The sequence below is a fragment of the Gossypium hirsutum genome, chromosome A10 (assembly GCF_007990345.1).
Source record: "Gossypium hirsutum isolate 1008001.06 chromosome A10, Gossypium_hirsutum_v2.1, whole genome shotgun sequence".
NCBI classification, from domain to species: domain Eukaryota; kingdom Viridiplantae; phylum Streptophyta; class Magnoliopsida; order Malvales; family Malvaceae; genus Gossypium; species Gossypium hirsutum.
This window is the reverse complement of record NC_053433.1, coordinates 8,347,169-8,361,547: the sequence shown is the minus strand read 5'-3', so window position 1 is coordinate 8,361,547 and position 14,379 is coordinate 8,347,169. Positions and strand designations below refer to the sequence as shown.

The 14,379-nt window shown below is 32.6% G+C and overlaps 1 protein-coding gene across 2 annotated transcripts; it reads left to right on the top strand.

The window, feature by feature from the left end:
- The first annotated feature begins 5,555 nt into the window (after positions 1-5,555).
- On the top strand, positions 5,556-13,000 carry LOC107897348 (ABC transporter G family member 35). Of its 2 annotated transcripts, none has more exons than XM_041079740.1 (21): positions 5,556-6,141; positions 6,261-6,470; positions 6,559-6,643; positions 6,803-6,962; positions 7,063-7,139; positions 7,244-7,297; positions 7,570-7,660; positions 7,853-8,154; positions 8,302-8,900; positions 9,034-9,194; positions 9,296-9,405; positions 9,539-9,692; positions 9,796-9,936; positions 10,027-10,196; positions 10,325-10,657; positions 10,753-11,127; positions 11,227-11,360; positions 11,452-11,679; positions 11,794-11,965; positions 12,093-12,347; positions 12,443-13,000. In XM_041079740.1, the coding sequence occupies exons 1-21, from the start codon at positions 5,762-5,764 to the stop codon at positions 12,713-12,715; spliced, it is 4,464 nt and encodes a 1,487-aa protein (XP_040935674.1). In that variant the 5' UTR covers positions 5,556-5,761; the 3' UTR covers positions 12,716-13,000. The 2 variants fall into 2 exon arrangements, with proteins under 2 accessions (XP_040935674.1, XP_016678273.2); XM_016822784.2 differs by having other exon boundaries at positions 5,560-6,141; positions 10,024-10,196.
- Positions 13,001-14,379: the final 1,379 nt, after the last annotated feature.

The window sequence follows — 14,379 nt, the reverse complement described above, 5'->3', positions numbered from 1 at the left end:
CACTTCTTTGGCACTATGTCTGGAAACATAAAAACAAATCAAATACATTGGAATTATTTACGTAGTTTAGTTTCCTTACGTCTACAGAGCCTAACTTAGTGAGAAATATTCACTCTCTTCAATAGTTACAACAAGTGACTATCACACATCCGTGATAATTCTCCACATTTCCTAACCTTGAAAATCGATACTCTCACCACACGGCAAGTAAAACCTTAACACAAGTGGTTTTACCATAAACCTGCACTCTTAGTGTTTCTTACTTGAATAAGGTAAGCGCTAAAAACTTTGAAAACAAAAACCTATACAAGTCTCTCCCTTAAAATAGATTTATGCATGAGACTTGTTAACATAGAAGATCTATAACAACCCCATTAAAATAATAATACAATAAACAATTTACAATATAATAATAGAGAATAAAATAATTGTGGACTCTTGGCAATTAATCACAGACTTTCAATTCAATCCAAATGTTCAAGTTGCAATGGATTGTCTTGGGTGATTTATTTTAGTATAATCTTCAATATAAGTTCCCTAAGTAATATGACCTTCAATAAGATATATTCTCCAAATAATTAGCACAATCCAATCAAACCGTTCAATAAATTGTCAATAATTCGAATATGAAAACGGTCACTTATACATCACCAAAACAGAAAAGTGGACTTAAAAACCAATTTCATATTTTTCAACAAGATATATATACTTACAAAATTTTAAAAACACACATAAAAAAAAGCATAAGCATCATATTAAAGAAAATATAAATATTACACAAACAATTCTTTTCCATTGAATTTCATTTCTTCTTTCTGAAGAATAAAAGAGAATATATCTCCTATTTGTCAAAACGAGCCAACCAAACTAAATATCTAAAATGACTTAAAAAAAACTGACATTGCGAAACTGGTGTTAAATCCATTGCTGAAATAAGAAATTCTAGAATGAGGTTGTTTAGGGATAGGTTTAAAGGTATTGTATAAATTGTACAAAATAGGCAACTCGCAATAAAATTGCTATGACCATATCGTGATTTAAAAAAAAAAATGACATTGCTAAACTGGTGTTAAATTGATTGCTCAAATTTCTCAATTCTAGAATGAGGTTGTTTAGGGATAGCATTAAAGGCATTGTATAGATTGTATAAATTAGTCAAACTCACAGTAAAATTGTTATGACTGGATAGCAATGCATCGCGTGAAATGCGGTAATCTCACATCAATAAATGTTTAAATTTTTTAAAAAATTTCGTAAAACTAAATAAATTTTTAAAAACTTACAAAAAATAAATTATGAAAAATCTAATTTTTATAATTATTTAAATAATCACTCTAAAATGAATATGAATAAATATTTGTCTAGATTTATTTGAGCATAAACATTATTTGTCTAAATTTATACTAGACGTTTTTTTTAAGTTTTATAACATCTTATAGTTCTTAAATAATTTTCTATATTTTATATCTTTTTATAATTATTTTGGTGATTTTCTCTAATAATTATTAAAAAAATTACTTTTTAGGATTTTTTAAATTTGTTTAAATATTATCATTTCAGCATGTGGTATATTTGACATACCACATTAATATTTAATAATAGAAATAGATGAAATTTTTAACAAAAGGAATAATTTGTTATTTGATCTAATAAGATTAAAGAAATTTAAGATTATAGGAGGAATGTAAGATTTTGTTATTTGTGTTTGGTTTACGGAATATAAAAATATTTAAAAGAAAATTTTATTAAATTGTCATTGATATAAATTTTTTATTTTTTATATGGTCAAGAGTTTAATTTTTTTTCATAAAATTATACTAACTTAATACATTCATTTTTATTACACCTTGATTTTATTATATAAATTCAATTGAAAAACTATTCAACCTAAATGCGTAGTTAATTTATATGGTTTATAATTGTCTATTTTAGAGAATTTAGTTTGCCTTTAACACCAAAAGAGTAGTGAAAATAAAATTCATAATACAAACCTCCAAGTTTTATGTCTATTTAGGAAAAAGGGTCCAAATAACCCTCCAACTATTTCAAAAAATACATATCAATTAAGCCCCAAGTAATCTTTTACACTCAATTGAGCCATCCAACAAGAGAATTTCATAAAAAAAACCCTTTGATTCTTATCTCACAGATGTGTTAGTGTCACGTCAACAAAAAAAAAACTTAAATTTTTTAAAAGATAAAAAAATATATTTAATTTTTTTATTAGAATCAACTTGGAGAACTATTTGTATAGGTTTATTTCGAATTTAATTTTTTTAAATTTGAAAAAATATATATATTAAAATTTTTATATATTTTTAAAAACATTATTAAATTTTATAAAATTGTTAAATGAAATTAAAAAAGTTCAAAAATAATAAAAAAATTTAACAAAAACTATTTAAATGTTAAGTCCAAAATGAATTGGACATGTGGTTGTCCCAATTCATTCAAGACAATTTTTCTAAATTATATAAAATTTTAAAAATCTAAAAATATTTTTCTTTAAAGATATGATATGTGTATCAAAGTTTTTAATTATATTCATGCCTTCTAGGATATATAAAATATTTTGCTTTAATTCAATTCAATTCAAACAATATTGGATATGATTTAGAGAGGAGATCAAATATAACTCCAATCCTCATTTGTCACTTACAGTATGCCTGGTTGGGTGGAAAAATGGAGAGATAGGAAGGAGTGAAGAAGTGAGAGGAAAGAAAATAGGAGGAATGGTCATTTTCCATTCTAATGCATAAAAATCAATCATTGTAAATTGGAATGATGAGAGTAGAGAAAATGAAAGAGATGCGTATGTTAGTTCAAAGTTATGTATTTTCAAATATTTTGTTTTTTTTTCCTTTTATTTTCCAACTTTACTAAGTAGTGGATGGAAAGAAAATTATTTTTTCTTTTCATTTTTCCATCATTCCTACCAAGCATACCTATGAAAATAAAAAATATATTTTTCATTTTTTTATCTTTTCAAATTTTATTCTTTTCAATTTTCTTTTTACTCTACCAAGCAAAGTCTTAGAGTATGTTTGATTGGGTGGAAAGGTAGAGAAATGAAAGAATGGAAAAGAAAATAAATTTTGAGTGTGTTTAAAAATATACATTTTTTAATGTTTTATTTTTCTTTCTTTTCATTTTTCAACTATGCAAAATAATGTATAGAAATAAAATTAACTTTTCCTTCAATTTTTTTCATCTTTTCTACAAAACATATTTATAAATAAAAAAAATATTTTTTACCTTTCTAATTTTCTCTCTCTTTAAATTTTCATGTTTCATTTTTTTAAATCATTTTAGCAAGCACAACCTTAAAATTAAAACCACAAGATGATATTTAGGGCTCTCGAGCCGTCAGATAAACTGTTCACGTCTTGCTATCGACAAGAATAAATTATTTAAATTATTACTTAATATTAATCTGTTTGTTTATTTAATATTTTTATTGTTTTTTATTAAAATAATAAAGAAAAAACATAATATTTTAACTAACGACGATTAACAAACATTATCATTATAATCAATTATCACCAAAATTAATCGTTACAAACTAACGATCAAATAGAAATATATGTAAAATAAAAGCCTAACATAAAAACTAAAAAAAATTGTTCTGTTAATACAAACAACGAACAGTCAAGATTAAAGAAATTAATCAAATAATTGTAAAATTCAACAAAGTTAAAAAGAAAATTCTACATTCTAGAAGCCGGAAAACGACTAAAACAAAAAATTAATATTCTAATACCTTTTGTTTATTAAATTCTAATAGCTTTTAATGCGTCAAAAAATAGTTATATAATAGGAGCAACAAGTAGCTGTAGCCTACAAACTATTATTAAATCAGATGCCGCTTTGAATTTAATTAAGTTTGGGTAGAATAGTCACTCAACTGTTTGACAACTTCTATTTTCACCGTTAGTTTTATATTTTATTGACTTAATAATAAATTTAGCCTCTAATATTTATACATTCTATCTATTTAATCCTAAATTTAAACAATTCAATAATTTTAATCTTTAATATTTATAAAATGAAGCCAATTCAACAAAAAAGTGGAGTTGATACAGTTGAAGGCAAAAAGAATGACAACTTGCAGTTGAGCCAGCGAGCCAAAGGCAGTAACGACCAGTAGCTGGTACACATGAATCCAATGGTTAGGAAAAATGTCAATAAGTCAAGATTTTTGTTATGAATCAATTTATGTAAGAAATTATATATTGTAATTTTGTCATAGCCGCCTCCTAGGTTGTGGCATATTTCAATTTAATACCCACAAAACCCAAATTCTTTTAGTTAACTGATTCAAGTTTAAAATTTTAAAAAAGAATAGATTAGAGAATATAGATTAAATTTACAATTTATAGGATCAATAGTAAAATTTAATTTAATAAAATTAATTAATACTATTTGGATTAGGACTGTAATATTAAAATTTGAAAAGGAGTAACTAAATGTGACCAAATTAGAATAGAAAAATTATATTTATAAATTTATAATTTACATAGAATATAGGGATTAATAACATAATTTCACCTAATTTTTAATCACTATTTCTTCTCATTCCACAGTCCTTGAAAACGATACGGATATTGAACTAAATGTATCCGATTGGTGCGACTTCTCGGAAACCAATCTTTTCTCAATACAATTTGTTTCTACTACCTCAAACGTGTATTAAATGTCTTATATCCATTTAGAAAAGTCCATGGAATCTTCCAAATAGAAGATGTTTTTTTAGAAAGAATTCATATTTTATGTTTCGATTTATTAATATTTTAGACTTAATAATGTTTTGTTTGACGTCTAAATTAAGAATTTATTATTTTCAGGATCAAATTGGATCACATATTAATTTGAAATATAAAATTAAATTGATTGACTCACGAATCGATATAAATTGATGGAATTAGACTGAAAGATTAATCAAATCAATCATATTGATCGGAATAAAAATTAATGATATGATCGATTTTATCACCAATCTTATTTTAAAAACATTATTTATCACTACATCTAACGATTATTAATTCCGAATTGTCCGATTTTATGCTATATTACTTTTATATATTACATATTTAAAAAATTATATTTTGCAAAAGAAATAAATTTACTTAGTTTTAAAATGATTTATCATTTCATTTTAGATATAAACTTAATAGTTGTTCACAGATGAGGTAAGGCGGCGACCTAAACTTCATAATTTGTTTTGGTCCAATCTCATATTATACTCAGCCCAGCTTGCGCAGTATTCCCAAATTTAATAATCATTTAATAATAATAAAAAAAAAATGAAAAGAAGGGAATATACAAGGTCTTGTGATGGTTGGCGAATAATATTATGGTGATATGAAAAATGAAATGTACTTGGTCTAAGATGAGGTATGAATTGTTAAATGTTGCAAGAGAAGAACCGCTATTGACTTTCAAAGAATCCAACAAGCCCCTCATATTTGAATTCCCTAGTTTTCCTTCAACAAAAGGCCAAATAGCCAACCTTTCAGCCACCAAGCTGGCTGTCCCTTTTTTATTTTTCACTCCGTCAATGACTCGCACTGCCTGTATATATATATTCTCCTTCAATCTCTATTGAACTTACACTTCTTTATCTGCTCCCTACCCCCCAAAAGAAAGGAACCAACACTTGTCTACATTGAAATAGAGGGTGAGAACATTTTTCTTTTGGGTTCAAGAATTATTGGGAGGAAAAAGTAAAAAAAAAAGAAAAGAAAAAGAAGAAGGCAAAAATATGGATGGTTTAGAAAGAGTTCGAAGTCGAAATCCCAGCAGAAGAACGGGGCATAGCAGCATAGGGAGGAGCTTAAGTAGGAGTAGTTGGAACATGGAAGATGTGTTTTCAGGTTCCAGAAGAAGTAGCCGTGTGGAAGATGATGAAGAAGCTCTAAAATGGGCTGCTATCGAGAGACTACCCACATATGATAGGCTGAGGACAAGCATCATGCAGTCCTTTGTGGATCATGAAATCATTGGCAACAAGATGGAACATAGAGAGGTTGATGTTAGAAACCTTGACATGAACGACAGACAAAAATTCATCGACATGCTCTTCAAGGTTGCTGAGGAAGATAATGAGAAATTCTTGAAGAAGTTCAGAAACAGGATCGATAAGTAAGTTTCCATCTTTCTTCATTTACAAATATAAATTTAAAATCTTGGTATCATATATAAATTTAATAATGTTTTAAGTGTTTTCTGTTAATTGATTACGCAATTTGTTGGGATGACAGGGTTGGGATTACACTTCCAACAGTAGAAGTTAGATTCAACCATCTGACGATTGAAGCCGACTGCTACGTTGGCAGCAGAGCTCTTCCAACTCTTGTAAACTCTGCTAGAAACCTTGCAGAATCGGCTCTTGGCCTCCTTGGAATCAGTTTTGCCAAGAAAGCAAACCTCACAATTCTTAAAGATGCTTCTGGGATTATTAAACCATCAAGGTACCTGCAACTTTCTTCTTGTCACGATATAATAATTTAGTTTGTCATTACATTTTGTCTTTACCTCTCTCTATATATATATTTGTAGGATGACACTCTTACTAGGCCCACCCTCTTCTGGGAAAACAACCCTTTTGCTGGCATTGGCCGATAAGTTGGACCCAAGCTTAAGGGTAAGTTACAGTCTAATCAAATATATTCGTTTAAAAATTATTGCGTTAATAATTTGTGTTTTATATAGTATTTTTATGTTATGTTGGTGTGTTAATTATAAAGTTTGGTATTAGTTAACAGTAAACACAACCTGATGTTTCTGTTAATGTATGAAACAGGTTAAAGGAGAAGTCACATACAACGGATATAAACTAAAGGAATTTGTTGCTAGAAAGACATCCGCATATATCAGTCAAAATGATGTTCATGTCGGAGAAATGACAGTGAAAGAAACCTTGGATTTCTCAGCAAGATGTCAGGGTGTTGGGACACGATACGGTATATATATATGTTTAACACAATTTGTTCATAATTAAGTACCAAGTGTTTATGCTTTGGCTAATGATTTACTGAAAAATTATTATTAATTTTTTTGAAGATCTGTTAAGTGAGCTTGCTAGAAGGGAAAAAGATGCAGGGATTTTCCCAGAAGCTGATGTAGACCTTTTCATGAAGGTTTGGACAATAACATAAATTCCACAATATTCTTACATAAAGCAAAGATTTGTCATTTCAAATTTCCACATCATCACGTGCTTTTGAACGTTTGAATTTTTCAGGCAACTTCAGTGGAAGGAATTGAAAGCAGCCTTATCACTGATTACACACTCAAAGTAAGTAAATTCAATGTAAAAAGAATCATGAAATTCCAAACTTTTTTGGGTCACCGAAGAAAAGAATTTGCCTTAATACAAAACAATCACTTTCCTAGTGTTAAAAAATGAGAGGAAAATGATTCTGCCAAATCACTATACGGTTAAAATTAATCTGAAGCAGTAAACCTTGGAATAAAAAAGTACAGAATGTGGACCTACAATGGCAGAAAAAACAAAGAGTAGATTAACTTTTCTAACGTCATTGTGGTCCCTATTGTTGAATTGATCAGATATTGGGGCTCGACATATGCAAGGATATCATCGTTGGAGACGAGATGCAGCGTGGAATTTCCGGAGGTCAAAAGAAAAGAGTAACAACAGGTTGATTATTCTTCATTTTAGTCCCTAAACCTACTTAGTTTTTCTAATCCATTATCTTATGATGTTTATCTCATCTTCAGGGTTTCAATAATATTGAAAACTAAGCCATAATATTTGATACTAAAAGGAGCCTGGGTTTTGTCCTGATTCAAGATTTATTGTAATAACGTTAAAATTTTGATTTAACTATAGGGGAGATGATTGTTGGTCCCACCAAGACACTATTCATGGATGAAATATCAACGGGTCTTGATAGTTCCACGACATACCAGATAGTGAAGTGCTTGCAGCAGGTTGTGCACCTAACAGAGGGCACAATCTTGATGTCACTATTGCAGCCTGCTCCAGAGACTTACGATCTCTTTGATGATATCATCCTCTTATCTGAGGGTCAAATTGTCTATCAAGGTCCACGAGAACACGTTGTTGAGTTCTTTGAGAGCTGTGGTTTCAAATGTCCCGAGAGGAAAGGAACTGCTGACTTTTTGCAAGAGGTAACCTTAGACCCTAAACACGAACCATTGCATCGCTGATGGTCTTGAGTTTTCGACTCTTTAGTAAATAGCAAATTGTGGTTTAGTTTAGTCACAACATAAACAATTTGTGCAACATAAGGTGACAAGCTAGTGAAACTGTGACAGGTTACCTCAAAGAAGGACCAAGAACAATATTGGGCGGACAAAAGAAAGCCATACAGATACATTACAGTAACTGAATTTGCAAACAGGTTCAAGCACTTCCATGTCGGAATGCAGCTACAGAGTGAGCTAGCTGTGCCTTTCGACAAGTCAAGAGGCCACCGAGCGGCATTGGCCTTCCAGAAATACTCTATGTCCAAAATGGAGCTTCTTAAGGCCTGTTGGGACAAAGAATGGCTATTGATCAAAAGGAATTCTTTTATTTATGTGTTTAAGACGGTCCAAATTATCATCGTGGCATTCATCTCGTCTACTGTCTTTTTGAGAACTGAAATGCACCAGAGGGATTTGAACGATGCGCAACTCTATATTGGCTCACTTCTGTTTGGAATGATCATCAACATGTTCAATGGCTTCGCTGAGCTCTCCCTTATGATTAGTAGGCTTCCAGTGTTCTACAAGCAAAGAGACCTCTTATTCCACCCTGTCTGGACTTTCACTCTGCCCACTTTCTTGCTCCGGGTTCCGATATCTATTTTGGAAACAGTTGCTTGGATGGCTGTAACTTATTACACTGTAGGATATGCACCTGAGGCCAGCAGGTAAATTGAATTGTAGCAATTTATTTACATGTCTTCGCACTGACAGAGTTCTTTTTTTCTTACTTGAACAACAAGTTAAAGTAGTACATGATGAAATTAGTATTAACTTGCCAACTCTTAAAACTATTGCCAGGTTTTTCAAAAACTTCCTGTTGGTGTTTTCAGTACAACAAATGGCATCTGGTCTATTTCGGCTCATTGCCGGATTATGCAGAACAATGATCATAGCTAACACTGGTGGGGTTCTTACACTTCTCCTCGTGTTCTTGCTGGGAGGTTTCATCATTCCTAAACGTAAGAATAAAACCATAAAAGAATAAGCCTTTACATTAGAAAATTTCTTCATTTTGTAGATTAATAAAAAGTTCACTAATATAGGGTATTTATTTTGACAGGTGAAATTCCAAGTTGGTGGGAGTGGGCTCACTGGATTTCACCTTTGACTTACGGTTTCAATGCCTTTACTGTGAATGAAATGTTTGCGTCAAGGTGGATGAATAGACAGGTATGTTATTCAGTTTTGCTTGTTCAGTAACACAAGTCAAAGATATCAATTGGTGGAAAATATTAAAAGTACATATATATTTTCATTTCAAATAAAAAGCAAGTTACAAGCTGAAACTTTGTCTACAATGCAGGTTTCAAACAGTTCGACTAGCCTGGGGCTACAAGTGCTTGATAGCTTTGATGTCCCAAACGATGAAAACTGGTATTGGATTGGTGCAGGTGCTCTTCTAGGGTTCGCAGTGCTCTTCAACATTCTCTTCACCTTTGCGCTTATATACTTAAGCCGTAAGTTTAAACATTCCATGGGCTAATGCAATCTCTTTCTTGACTATCAGTATCTTCTTTTAGGTAGCTAATGTTCTATGTTTTGTTGGTGTTGGCAATACAGCCCTTGGAAAGCCGCAGGCTATAATTTCGGAGGAAACGGTGGAAGAGCTAGAGGCTAATAATGTGGATTCTAATGAAGAACCAAGGTTAATGAGACCAGAATCGAGTAAATATTCATTCTCTGCAGATGCAAGCAATGCAGGTAAGAAACATGCAGCTCTTATTTTCTCCTTTACCTGTGTCTTCAATATTGATTATAATGTTATTAACATCAAATGAAAACTTTCAGTAGAAATGGAAATCCGAAGAATGAGCAGTCGAGCTGATTCCCACGGAATGAGCAGGAATGATTCTCAAGTTGATGCAGCCACTGGTGTTGCCCCAAAGAGAGGAATGGTTCTTCCCTTCACTCCTCTAGCAATGTCTTTTGACACTGTCGATTACTACGTTGATATGCCACCTGTAAGATCCCTTTTCCAAATCTTGTTTCTTCATCAATATGCTTGTTATCCAAAATAAAAGTAAAATTCAATACATAAGCCTTATAATTGGCACCAGAGACATAGTTTAAACATCAAGCATTTAAACAGGAAATGAAGGCACAAGGAGTTGGTGAGGATAGGTTACAACTACTTCGGGGAGTAACAGGTGCATTTAGGCCTGGAGTGTTGACTGCATTGATGGGAGTCAGTGGAGCAGGGAAGACAACATTGATGGATGTTCTAGCAGGAAGAAAGACCGGTGGATATATTGAGGGTGATATCAGAATATCCGGATTCCCAAAGAAACAAGAAACCTTTGCAAGAATTTCTGGATACTGTGAACAAACTGATATTCACTCACCACAAGTGACTATCAGAGAATCCTTAATTTACTCAGCATTCCTACGACTTCCAAAAGAAATCAGCAACGAGGAAAAGATGGTAAGAACTTTGATTTGCATAGTTGTTAGTGAAAATCAAGATTAGCGTTAGTTATTTACTTTAGCCCCTAAACATTATTTGTTATTATCTTTCAGATTTTCGTGGATGAAGTAATGGAACTAGTAGAATTAAGCAATCTCAAGGATGCCATAGTAGGGTTGCCTGGAGTCACAGGGTTGTCAACAGAGCAAAGAAAGAGGTTAACAATTGCAGTAGAGCTTGTTGCTAATCCCTCGATCATTTTCATGGATGAACCGACATCCGGTCTTGATGCGAGGGCAGCAGCCATTGTCATGAGGACTGTCAGAAACACCGTGGACACCGGAAGAACGGTTGTCTGCACCATTCATCAGCCTAGTATTGATATCTTTGAAGCCTTTGATGAATTGCTACTAATGAAGAGAGGAGGTCAGGTGATTTACTCCGGACCATTAGGCCGAAATTCTCATAAGATCATCGAATATTTTGAGGTATGAAACTATAACAAGATTTCCCATATTTGATACACTGATTTTGCGGAGAGAAAAGAAGAGAAAAAGTTATCTGACTTGCCTCGTAATCAATTGCAGGCAATTCCTGGAGTTCCCAAAATTAAGGAAAAGTATAATCCAGCTACATGGATGTTAGAAGTGAGCTCTATAGCAGCTGAAGTTAGGCTCGGAATTGATTTTGCTGAACACTACAAATCATCTTCCTTGTATCAGTAAGTCAAGATATAAGCTATACCAATACTAATTCAATTTTTTACCTTTTCTTCTTTTGGATTTGAGCTAAATACATGTATCTATGGGCAGGAGAAACAAGGCGTTAGTAAATGAGTTAAGCACACCACCTCCAGGAGCTAAAGACCTCTATTTTGCCACTCAGTACTCACAAACTACATTGGGTCAATTCAAATCATGCTTTTGGAAACAATGGTGGACTTACTGGAGAAGTCCAGATTATAACCTTGTCAGATACTTCTTCACTTTGGTCACTGCTCTCTTGGTTGGTTCTATTTTCTGGCAGATCGGCACTGACAGGTCTGTAGCTATTTCCCTCTTATGTAGTTTGAATTCTTACCCTTTCTTGCTTGCAACAACTAAACAAAAGGGTTTTAGATTGTTTACAGTTTTTGTCTTTGTTCCATGGCTCAGGAGTAAAGCATCTGATCTTACAATGATCATCGGTGCAATGTATGCTGCAGTCATATTTGTTGGAATCAATAACTGCTCAACAGTTCAACCAGTCATAGCCATTGAAAGAACAGTGTTCTATCGTGAAAGAGCTGCTGGGATGTACTCTGCATTACCTTATGCCCTTGCGCAGGTGAGGATTCACCTACATTTAGATTGATGCTATCTTATCATATGAATGTTTGCATAACTTGGTCTCTTTAATCTCCAAGTTGACCAACATAAGTTGTTTAATTAAATTTTAATTACACGACATGCAGGTGCTTTGTGAAATACCTTACGTATTTGGCCAAACCGTATACTATACACTTATAGTGTATGCCATGGTGGGCTTTCAATGGACAGTGGCAAAGTACTTCTGGTTTTTCTTTGTCAGCTTCTTCACCTTCCTTTACTTTACATACTACGGAATGATGACTGTTTCGATCACACCAAACCATCAAATATCATCTATATTTGCTGCAGCATTCTATTCAGTCTTTAATCTTTTCTCCGGCTTCTTCATTCCAAGACCAGTAAGTTTACTTCTTTCACAGGCAATTATATTTTTAACCACTTCTTAATCATCCAAGACCGAAGCTGATACAAACACATTACTTTGAATTTTCAGAGAATTCCTGGTTGGTGGATCTGGTATTACTGGATTTGCCCGGTTGCATGGACAATTTACGGATTGATTGCGTCACAATATGGAGATCTTGAAGACAAAATTAGTGTACCTGGCGTCTCTCCTGACCCTACTATTAAGTCGTATATTAAAGATCAGTACGGCTATGATTCAGACTTCATGGGGCCAGTTGCTGCAGTTTTGGTTGGCTTTGGAGTATTTTTTGCCACTTTGTTTGCCTACTGCATAAGGACACTCAATTTCCAGACCAGATAAAAGGGATTTATTCAGGAAATTCTTCTTCAAGTTAGCATGCTTGTAAATAGACAATACAATGCCATAAAAAAAATTAGTTTGGTCTTTATTTGGTTGAGGTTCATTAATTTTATGAATTTGAGATATTGTTTTGAACTTTATATTGCTTATGCATAAGCAATTAAGCATCATATAAGATAGATGATGAGTTCAGTTTGCAAAAAGTTTGAAGAATTGTGCTAGGAAATGTAAAGTTTCGTTTGTCAGATAATATATCATCTTAAAGGAACAAATTCTTTTTAAGTACATGCAGCATTGTTTCTTTACTTTATTATTCCCTTTAGTTGTTTTGAGAAAACATGGTTGTATAGCAAATTTCTTATGGTAGTTTTCTGCACTAGGATCAAAATAAAACTATATCTTTAATTTTGAAGAGCTAAACACAAATAAGAATATGCATATATAAATAAATATCGTAGGTAAAGATGGGATCCTGGATTTGTCGAAAATTTCACTATTATCCCTCGGTACTACTTGTTGGGTTTTTCACACAGGAAGAAAAACAGAACAAAGTCATCCGGATGAAATATGAAGCTTTTGTTGAATCTAGAGCAACAAAGTAATAATTCCGGATTAAGTATGAAATAAGTTTGAGATTCAAAGAAATGAGAGTTGCAAGGAAAGCAACCAAACAAACAGAAGCAAAAGGGATGAGAAATTGAGAGAACAAGAATTGGCTATTCTCCTTACATTAATTCATCAAGTGTAAAATGTACATATAGAGCTATTACATATGAAGAACAAGATTTTTGACTTGTAAAAGTGAACAAACATTAAATACATCCTAATGATAACCTAGGACCTGTCTAAAACTGGAAAGTACTTGACCAACTTTATCCAGTCAAAAAAGTTTTCTATCAAATCATGTACAGGTCGCTTGTTACAAAAACGTACTTCATCTGGACAACATACGTACATTTGTAACCACTGTATTTCATCCGAGTAACATACTGCTATTTGTTGCCACCTTTAGCACTCCTCTTTGGCTACAAGACAGCAGACTCCAATTTGCTTCTTCAAATACTCGAACCTGGTGGCAGCTAACGGCTTGGTCAAAATGTCTGCCAATTGAACTTTTGAGCAGCAATGGACCAAGTTGATCTCCTTTGAGAACTCTGCCTCCCACACAAAATGATATTTGATCTTGAAATGCTTTGTTTTGCCATGAAACACAGGGTTATTAGCAATTGCAACAGCTGATTGATTGTCAACTTTGATATCTGTTGCTTCCAATTGTTCAGCATTCAAGTCATTCAACAGCTTTCTAAGCCAAATTGCTTGATTAACAGCAGTAGCAGCTGCAATATACTCAGCCTCTGTAGTGGATTGAGCTACTTTCTGTTGTTTCTTTGAGCTCCAGCTAAAAACTCTTGATCCTAGAGTGAAGAAGTATCCCGATGTACTCTTCATGTCATCAACTGAGCCAGCCCAATCACTGTCTGAATAACCAACCAGCTTTAGTTCTTCTGCTCTCTCAAAATTCACACCATAGTCTAAGGTTCCTTTGACATACCTTAAGACTCTTTTTGCTGCTTTAAAATGAGCTACATTGCAACAATGCATGAATCTCGATAGATGACTAACGGCATACAAGATGTCTAGCCTTGTTGCTGTCAAATAGAGTA

What these genes read in the sequence shown, in the direction of transcription:
- LOC107897348 (XM_016822784.2), top strand. Translation starts at nt 5,762, where the DNA reads ATGGATGGTTTAGAAAGAGTTCGAAGTCGAAATCCCAGCAGAAGAACG. An exon ending in CTGCTGACTTTTTGCAAGAG is followed by an intron (nt 8,155 to 8,301) that starts GTAACCTTAGAC and finishes AAACTGTGACAG; the next exon opens with GTTACCTCAAAGAAGGACCA. An exon ending in TACCTTATGCCCTTGCGCAG is followed by an intron (nt 11,966 to 12,092) that starts GTGAGGATTCAC and finishes CACGACATGCAG; the next exon opens with GTGCTTTGTGAAATACCTTA.